This window comes from Oryctolagus cuniculus, chromosome 21 (assembly GCF_964237555.1).
Source record: "Oryctolagus cuniculus chromosome 21, mOryCun1.1, whole genome shotgun sequence".
Classification (NCBI taxonomy): domain Eukaryota; kingdom Metazoa; phylum Chordata; class Mammalia; order Lagomorpha; family Leporidae; genus Oryctolagus; species Oryctolagus cuniculus.
In genome coordinates this window covers 30,061,829-30,071,596 of record NC_091452.1, presented here as the reverse complement: position 1 = coordinate 30,071,596, position 9,768 = coordinate 30,061,829, and the positions used below count along the sequence as shown (strand labels likewise).

Here is a 9,768-nt window from a genome sequence, read left to right as displayed (position 1 = left end):
CCTGCCCCCTCCAGGTAACAGCGGGAACTCTCAGTACCCCCATGCCCTTCTTTGGCCTGTTCAGGCCCTGTGGGCACCTGGAGGGGTCTTTGCTGGGGGGTGGACCCTGGCGATCTGAGAACCCCTCTCCTGACACCTCCTCCCCCCATTACAGTTCAGAAAGTTCTCTGCATTGGCCTGTTTCAAACTTGCCTATCCCTGCACTTCATAGGCAGGGCAAATCAGAAGTGTGTGTGTGTGTGTGTGTGTGGCCATTCACTAATATGACAGGGGCTGTGGGTGTGTGTGAGTGTGTGGCCATTCACTAATATGACAGGGGCTGTGTGTGTGTGTGTGTGTGGCCATTCACCAATATGATGGGCTGTGTGGGTGTGTGGCCATTCACTAATATGACAGGGGCTGTGGGTGTGTGTGCGTGTGTGTGGCCATTCATTAATATGACAGGCTGTGTGTGTGTGTGGTCATTCACTAATATGACAGGGGCTGTGTGTGTGTGTGTGGTCATTCACCAATATGATGGGCTGTGTGTGTGTGTGGTCATTCACTAATATGACAGGCTGTGTGTGTGGTCATTCACTAATAAGACAGGCTGTGTGTGTGGCCATTCACTAATATGACAGGGGCTGTCTGGGCTGGCTCTCCCTCCGTAGGGCCTTACGATGGCCCCAGCCACCTAAGTGGATCCCAGAATCACAGGATAATTTGCTGAGTCGTGCCTTCCTCTGCTCACTCATTGATTCGCTCGGCTCTCCTAATGCCCCTCAAGTGCGGAACCGCTGACAATTTGCAGGCCCGTGGAGGCGCGGGGAGTCTCCCTAGATAGACATAGAGGTGTAGGGGAGGGGCTGGATCGAGGTAGGAAAACGTAGTGTTGGCACACCAGAGGGAGCCAGTCATTGCTCCCTCTGGGGGTCTTGCCCAAGAGCTGAGGTTTGCAGGAATGGTGGAACCCTGGGCCGGCGGCTGCCAAGGGCCAGCGAGTCCTTCCTCCAAGTAAGCAGTTGGGCGGAGGCTGGGAGGCCGCCAAGGGAATCAGTGTTTGTGATTGCCATCAGCTTAAGTAGGCAGAAACAAGGTGAGGAGTGGGGGGCGGCCCGAGGCCTGATAATGGCTGAGGCTGGACCTGACTCAGCTGGAAGGAAAAGACAGGCTGGTGACTGGCGAGGAAAGGGTGGCAGTGGCGTTTTGTGGAGTGCCTGTGACAGTCAACCCCAGGGCTAAATGCTTCACGTAAAATGAATCCACGCTAGTCTACGTATCTACATGCTACCTGGTGAAACCTCCAAGGCCAACAGAGCTAAGCCCCTCCCTGCAGCTGAACAAAAGCCCAAGTCCAAGGTCGAACCCTCGTGGAGGATAATGGAGCCCAGGACAGTTGTCCTGGATTTGTTGTGCTAGCACAGAATCCCGGAGTCACAGAGTATGAAGGGGGGGGGGGGGCGGTGACAGGCAGAAGATGGCGTTTTTCTGGAGGCCACGTGGCTGACCTTGGGGGTGGGGCTAGGGGCAGGGGGAGCCTGAAACTTCTGTGCATTCGAGGAAGTGAAAGAACACAGGGTCCCCGGGGCCTGCCGCGAGCTGACAGCAGTTTGACCACAGGCAGGCCACCAGCACGTGGGGACCAGCCAGTATTGACATGTGTCCGTCTCTGGTTGGAGAGGAGGAGGGACTCTCGGGGTCTTTTTTACCATCCTAGTGGATGTTCTCACCCAAGTTGGGGTCACAGGAGGAGCTGAAGGGGACCCTGATGATCCCAGGAAGCAAAGGCTTGGTTGAAGCCTTTGGAGGCGGGACCTGGGGGTGGTGAGTCCTGCAGAGCAGGGGTGGCCCACTATGGCCCCAGTGGCCACACCTCCGGCAGCCCCACCTGGCTCTGTAAGTGAGATCTGAGGAGCACAGGCACCGGCGCGGGCTCCCATGATCTCTGGCTGCGACTGAGCATTGAGCATCTGCAACGGCCCACAGGGTCAAAAATACTCACTCCCTGGCCCTTTCCAGGAAAAAACAAACAAACAAATCCTGGCTCTGTGCCCGAGAGTGAAGGCACTGCTCTCCCTTAGATGGTGCTTCTCAGCTGGGGAGACTCTGCCACACCTGGCGACACTTGGTGACGGCTAGAGACCCGTGGGATTGGCACAATCCGAGGAGTGACACAGCTGGTGGGCAGAGGCCAATCCTGCAATGCACAGGACAGCCCCACAGCTGAGAACTATTTAGCCCAGAATCTCAATAGAACCAAGGCGGAGCTCCCTACCCCCAGGTCACCTCCCCCAGAGACCCAGGGAAGGTGTCCCTACGCTCATTAGCCCTGTAAACTCAGCTGATGAGTCAGCTGATGCCTACAGAAAGGCACGCCCTTGGCAAAGATGTCCCTTTCCCACCCTCACCAAGAACGCAGGGTGCTTTGGTCAACTGTTCCCCCACCCCAGCGCCGTGATCTGGGGTGAGCCCCTGGCCACATTGCCCAGCCAAGCCAGCGGTAATGGCCAAGCTCTCTGGGATCCTGGCTCGCAACTGCGCCCCGCCCATCCTGACCTGTCCAGTGCCCAGCAAAACACAGCACCGAGACTTCTCAAGACACAGGAACTTTAATCCCTTACCCCAGCCTCCAACCCGGGGGGCTTCCAGCAACACCGCCTGTGCCAGGAGACACTCCGGGGCGGCCTGGGGACTCCTGGGGCCAGCAGGGGGCACCTCCTTCCCCCCACGCCGGCCTCTCTCCAAGTTAAGGGGGTGCCGATCCTGGTGTCTCCGCCTCAGGGCGCGCTGTTCTTGGGCACCTGGGACCCTGAGGCCGCAGGCTCCTCTTCCTCCCCCCTCTTCCTCTCCATCTCCTCCTCCAGGCTGCCCATGGCGCAATAATACACAGCCTCATCCTCCGGCCGCAGCTCCGAGATGATCAGGTAGCCGCTGTTCCGGGCCACGTCCTTGGATCCGGAGAAGCGAGGAGGGATCCCGGGGCCGTGGAGCTGGTTGGAGTGCGAGAAGTACCGCAGCAGGAACCTGGGCGGGTGGCCTGGCCTCTGCTGATACCAGTAGATGCTGTGTAGTCCCACGCTGTGGTCGCGGCTCAGGGTGCAGGCGAGACGGACCGTGGTCCCCAGGGCCGAAGACGCGGTCGGAGGCTGGTGCAAGGCCGGCTGAGGGCCACCACCTGGGGGCCAAATTCAGCACATGGGGCAGGGCAAGAGGCGCGCAGGGGCAGGGGGCTTGGGCTCCGGGGGTTCCCAGTTTCCTCACCTGCGCACTGGGCAAGTAGCAGGAGCCACACTGGAATCCGGGACATGGTTCCTAGCCACACAGCACAATCTCCCATGACCTCCACTCCTGGGGTCTTCACTCTGAGCCGGCAGCTCCCTCCCTGCTCCAAGGGGTGGGACCCTACACGCCCCGGTCCCTGGTCACTACCATCCCAGGCTTTCACGGGTTTGCAGCGTCAGTTACAGGAACAGCCTTTGTGGCTCTGGTCTTGCTCCGTGGCAGCCTCTGAGGGAGGAAGCACCTGCTGGAGACTCCCAGGCCGGGGCCCAGGACGGCAGCCGGTGGGCTCGGGTCCCTCCTGGGAGTGACCTCAGCTTCCCCCTCGGAGGGAACTGGGGCCCTCAGAAATAACTTTTCCTGTCCCACTTTAAATGCCCAGCGAACTGGAAAGAGAAGACAGCCTCAGGCTGCTGACAGCACCTGCTCAGTACACACCTGTTGTCTGTGACCTTTTAAGATTTTATGTATTTATTTATTTTGAAAGGCAGAGTTGAGAGAGAGAAAGAGAGAGAGAGAGAGAGAGAGAGAGAGAGAGAGAGAGAGAGAGAATCCGCCATCTATTGGTTCACTCCCCTAGAAGACCACAACAGCCCCTGAAGCCAGGAGCCAAGAACTCCATCCGGGTCTCCCATGTGGGTGCAGGGGTCCAAGGACTTGGGCCATCTTCTGCTGCTTTCCCAGACCACAGCAGGGAGCTGGATCGGAAGAGGAGCAGCTGGGACACTACAAACCCGTGCCCATATGGGATGCAGGCACCACAGGTGGCAGCCTCCCCCACCGTGCCCCAACACCAGCCCCTGTCTGTGGCTTCTTTTCTCGCTCCAAGGACACAGTTGAGTAGTGGCAGAGACCATTGGGCCACAAAGCCAGAAACAGCCCTTTCCAGGAAGTATCTGCAGGTCCTGCCACTCTCCGTGCAGAAGAGTGAATGCATTTTTCTCTCTCACTTGGACCAGCGGTTCTGTGCATTTAACTTCACAGGCCCTGGAGAGTATAGGGTGTTCTGATCCCTTCCTCGCCCTAGGCATGCCTTCAGTCCAGCTCCTGTCCCTCCTAAGATTGAAGTAGAGTGACTGGAGTCTTGAGAAGGAGACCCCTGGGGAACCCAGACTCCTAGCCCTGCCCACTCTCCAGCCCACAGAGCAGGTTCCCCTTGGTCCTCTTAGGACTGAACTGTGTCACCCCAAAACTGGCACAGCAGGCTAAGCTGTCACTTGGGATGTCACATTCCATGTCTGAGTGCCTGGTTCAAGTCCTGGCCGCTCTGTGATTCCAATCCAGCTTTACTGGGAGGCAGCAGATGATGGCACAGGTACTTGGGTCCCTGCCAGCCACGTGGGAGATCTGGATGGAGTTTCCGCCTCCTGGCTTTGACCTGGTCCAGCCCTGGCTGTTGCAGCCATTTGGGGAACAAACCAGCAGATAGAAGATATGTCTCTCCAGTTCTACCCCTTTCCCTGTCAAATAAACCATTGTAACATGATAATAAGGAAACAGGGAGGCAGATACATGAGGACCTGAGCCCTGAGCCCTGGTGATGGCCAATCTGCCTGAGTGCCCAGTTATCAAAACACCAGGAGGTGGTTACAAGACACTTTTCCAGGGCCAGCACTGTGGCATAGTAGGTTACGCCTCTGCCTGCAGGGCCAGCATTCCCTACGGGGGCTGGTCTGAAACCCAGCTGCTCCTCTTCTGATCCAGCTCCCTACTAATGTGCCTGGGAAAGCAGCAGAGGATGGCTCAAGTCCTGGGGACCCTGCACCCACATGGGAGACATGGGAGAAGCTCCTGGCTCCTGGCTTTGGGCCAGCCCAGTCCCGGCAGTGTGGCCATTTGGGGAGTGAACCAGCAGATGGAAGACCTCTCTCTCTCTGTTTATCTCTATTTCTGTCTCTGCCTTTCAAATAAATAAATAAATACATGGTTAATAAAACTCCTTCTCCATGCTTTCCAACGAGGAGCATGGCCTTGGAAATCCATGGTGGGAGTGAGAGGCAGGAGGACCCCTGCAGGCAGTGGTGATGGCCAGGACGTGAAGGACTCTTGGCTCCAAAGCAGCCATGGGCAGAAGACTAATGCGGCTTCTCTGAGAGGGAAGCAGACAGAGGAAACCCGCAGCAGTGTGGGCTCTCGCGCTCACCGGAAACAGCAGAGGGGCTTTTTTTCTGGCATCGTAGTGGAAAAAGAACGTTGCCCTCCACGCACCTGCTGTGTAGGTGTCGCCTGCCCTCCCAGGAGGTAAAGTCCCTGGCTCAGGGCTTGAGGAGAAACTCCAAGGAAGAGGTCCAAGTTCAAAGCCAGAGACTGAATCCGAGACACAGGGCCGACCCTGGAAAATGCAGGTGTGCTCCCCAAAGCCGAGGGGACACGTGTGTTCTGAACTCGCACTTGGATGGGTGGGCGTGGGGTGCAGGGGCTGAGTCCCCACCTCAGGTCACCCACATCCCCTCAGAGTGCACGGGTTCGAGTTTCCCCTCTGCCTCCAACCCAGCTTTCTGCATACGCACGTCTAGGAAGGGAGCAGGCGATGGCTCGAGTGCTTCCGTCCCTGCTGCCCCTGTGGAAGACCTGGATGGAGCTCCTGGTTCCTGACTTCAGCCTGGTCCAGCCTCAGCACTGTGGGCATCTGAGGGGGGAACCATGGTGGGGAGAGCTCCCTCTGCCTCTATTCTCCCTCCCTCTGCCTCTATTCTCCCTCCCTCTCCCTCTCTCTCTTCCCCTCTATTCTCTCAATCTCTCCCTCTCCCTCTATTCTCCCTCCCTCTCCCTCTCCCTCTCCCTCTATTCTCCCTCCCTCTCCCTCTATTCTCCCTCCTTCAAATAAATTCCTTAAATAAATCAATTTATTAAAAGACACCAGTCCTATCATATTATGGGCCATCACAATCAACTATGACCTGGTCTTACTTATATACACAAAGACTATTTCCAAATGATGCCACCTTCACAAGTGCTGGGAGTTAGGAGACAGGTAATAGTGTCTCCTTAATAGCCTTTCAATCCCTGATCTTGGGGTTATTTTCTTTCTGCTTAGATCTTCTTTCTTTTGTTTCTGAATTGTTATCCATGTGCAACTCTTCATCTCTGTGGTTAAGCTTATTCTTAAGAATTTTATTTGAGGCCGGCATTATGCCATAGTGGGTAAAGCTACTGCCTGCAGTGCCAGCATCCCATATGGGTGCCGGTTCAAGTCCTGGCTGCTCCACTTCTGATCCAGCTCTCTGCTGTGGCCTGGGAGAGCAGTGGGAGATGGCCAAGTCCTGGGGCCCTTGCACCCATGTGGGAGACCTGGAGGAAGCTCCTGGCTCCTGGTTACAGATCAGCACAGCTCTGGCCATTGGGGCCATCTGGGAAGTGAACCAGTGGGTGAAAGACCTCTCTCTCTCTCTCTCTCTCTCTCTCCTTCTCTTTCTCTGTAACTCTGACTTTAAAATAAATAATTAAATCTTAAAAAATAATTTTATTATTTTCGATGACACTATTTTGAGTGAGATTCTCTTAATTTACTTTTTGGACAGTTCATTGTTGTGTGTAGAAATATGATAGCTTTTTTCAGATTTATTTGTTTATTTGAAGGGCAGAGTTACAGAAAGAGAAAAAGAGACAGAGACAGAGACGTCTTCCATCCGCTGGTTCACTCCCCAAATGGCCACAATGGCTGGAGCTGGGCAGATCTGAAGCCAGGAACTTCCTCCAGGTCACCCAAGTGGGTGTGGGGATCAAACGCTTGGGCCATCTTCGACTGCTGGGTCTTGAACCGGTGCCCATATAGGATGCCAGCACTGCAGGCCAGGGCTTTAACCCACTGCACCACAGCGCTGGCCCTGAGCCTATCTAGTACTTTTGTTGAGGCTTCACAGTTTTTTGTGTAGCAGGTGTTGTGGTGCAGTGGATAAAGTGGGTTAAGAGCACTGGTTGGAATCCCAGCTGCTCCACTTCTAATCCAGCTTCCTGCTAATAAGGGTCTTGGGAAAGCAGTGGAAGATGGTCCAAGTGCTTGGGCCCCTGCATCCACGTGGGAGATCTAGACGGAGTTCCTGGCCCCTGGCTTTGGCCTGGCCTAGATCTGGCTGTTGTAGACATTTGGGGAGTGAACCAGCAGATGGAAGATTCTCTCTGTCTCTCCCTCTCCCTCTCTTCCTCTCTCTCTCTTTTTCAAATAAGCAAGTAAATCTTTTATTAAAAAAAATTTTTGAGTATATGATCACAGCTAATGCAAACATAATTTCACGTCTTCCTTTCCAGCTGGGGTCCTTTAGTTTCTTTTTCTTCTCTAATTGTTTTGGCTGGGCAACGGTGACTAACAGCTCAATGAACCTGGGACTGCAGATACCTCATCCAGGTGGTGTTTTACTTCCTCTGCACATGCATCCGAAACGCAGGGTGGCTGGGTCATGCGGCACTCCTCTTTTACTTCTGAGGGAGCCTTCGCACTGTTTTCCATATTAGCGGTGCCAACTAATGTTCCTAGCAACAGTGTCCAAACATTCCCCCCTCCACATCCCTGCCAACACTTGCTTTCCTCGGGGGTTTTCTGTACCGGCATCCCAACAGATGAGAGATGATCGTGTGCTGTGACTTTTATTTGCATTTCCCTAATGACCAGTGGTGTAGAACATCTTTACATCTTTTCTTTTTTAAGATTTATTTTATTTATGTGAAAGGGAGATCAAGATCGAGATTGAGATCAAGAGAGAGAGAGGGAGAGGTTTCTTGCATCTGTTGATTCACTCCCCAAGTGGCCCCAAGGGCTGAGGCTGGGCTGGGCCAGGCAGGAGCCAGGAACCCCATCTGAGTCTCCCATGTGAAACACTTGGGCCATTTTCCAATGTGCTTTTCAGGCACATTAGCAGGGAGCTGGATCGGAAGCTGAGCAGCCAGGACTCAAATCAGTGCTGTGATATGGGGATGCGGTATCATAGGCAGTGGCTTAGCAATGCCTGCCCACATCATTTCATTTTCCTTGTTGACCATTTGTATGTATCAGGGTTTTTTTTAAGATTTATTTATTTATTTGAAAGGCAGAGTTACAGAGAGCCAGAGGCAGAGAGAGAGAGAGAGGTCTTTCATCTGCTGGTTCACTCCCCAATTGGCCACAACAGCTGGAGCTGTGCTGATCTGAAGCCAGGAGCCAGGAGCTTCTTCCAGGTCTCCCACACGGGTGCAAGGGCCCAAGGACTTGGGCCATCTTCTACTGCTTTCCCAGACCACAGCAGAGAGCTGGATCGAAAGTGGAACAGCCAGGACTTGAACCGGCGCCCATATGGGATGCCAGCGCTTCAGGCCAGGATGTTAACCCGCTGCATCACAGTGCCAGCCCCCACCCTAGTGTTTTTAACTGATTCAGCTGTTTTTGGATGCCTAATGTTCCTACTTAGTTTCCTTGTGCTATATCACCCCTTACCTCAATATGCTCATTCAAATTGTGTACACTGTGGGAATTTTTTATCCTGTTATTTTTTGTTTGAAATGGCTGTGATCATTTCCCTCATAGGGAAGGTTCCAGGATTGGGCAAAGGGATGAAGACCACACATCCCAATCCCTGCTGGCCCCACCTAGTGAGGGGGTACAGAGCATGAGAAAAACCACTGTCACCCCCTCCCCGCGAAACACTCAAGTCTGGTCCTCTTCAGTGTTTGCCTCTTAACAGAAGCAAATAGAAGGACACTCAAACGTACATGCCCAGATCTGCGGTTTGGAGACGCAAGGATAGGAAAGCTGCCTTTTTCCCACGCCCTGGGCTGCTTCGCTGGTTTTACACCTGAATACACCTGGCTCTGCGCGCTGAGACTCATAGTTTTGGGGGCACTGTTTGTCCCCTGGCAAAGAAACTCCAGCAGTTTCTGGGATTGGCTCCTTCAACAGGAACCCTGAACTTCATCTGTGCTCTATGCAGCCCTCTGTAAGACTCTATGCACCCTCTCCTAACTCCCCATGAGAGTTGGGGACACCTCCCTTGTTTCTCTGTGGCAAGGTCCAAGACCCAGCTTTGCAACACGGTTAGACACAGATGCTCCAACTGCCCATTCTTTGGCTAACTGAGATCATGAGCGTTTATCCCCCGAGACTAACCGCAGAGGCTCTCAGTTGCTGCTTGGATAACTGAGACTTGCCTTGCTTGCAAAACAAACATCTGCCACTGTGTGCCCCGCCCCTTAGAAGTCCAAGGTCAACCACTCTCCTGAGACTCTCTGACCTCGGATCTGGAGCGTTCTCTCTGTTGCAACAGCCTACATAAGATCTTCTCCTTGGCGTGGGTGTTTGGTGCAGCATTAAAGACACCACTTAGGACACGTACATCCCACATCAGAGTACGTGGGTTCCTCTGATGCCAGCTTCCTGCTAATGTGCACCCTGGGAGGCAGCAGGCAACAGCTCAAGTGATCAGGTCCCTGCCACCTGCGTGAGAGACCTGGATTGAGTTCACTGCTCCCAGGCTCTTTGCGGGGTGGACCGGTAGCTGGGAGCTCCTCCTGGCTCTCTGCCCCTCAAATAAAATAAACAGT

The 9,768-nt window shown here is 54.3% G+C and overlaps 1 protein-coding gene across 1 annotated transcript; it reads right to left on the bottom strand.

Moving 5' to 3' along the window:
* Positions 1-2,145: 2,145 nt before the first annotated feature.
* LOC138847477 (immunoglobulin iota chain-like) lies at positions 2,146-3,164 on the bottom strand (the record flags this gene model as incomplete). The annotated part of the gene is made up of 1 exon (XM_070066297.1): positions 2,146-3,164. A coding segment is annotated over one exon (408 nt), but the record flags the coding sequence as incomplete, so codon positions are not given.
* Positions 3,165-9,768: the final 6,604 nt, after the last annotated feature.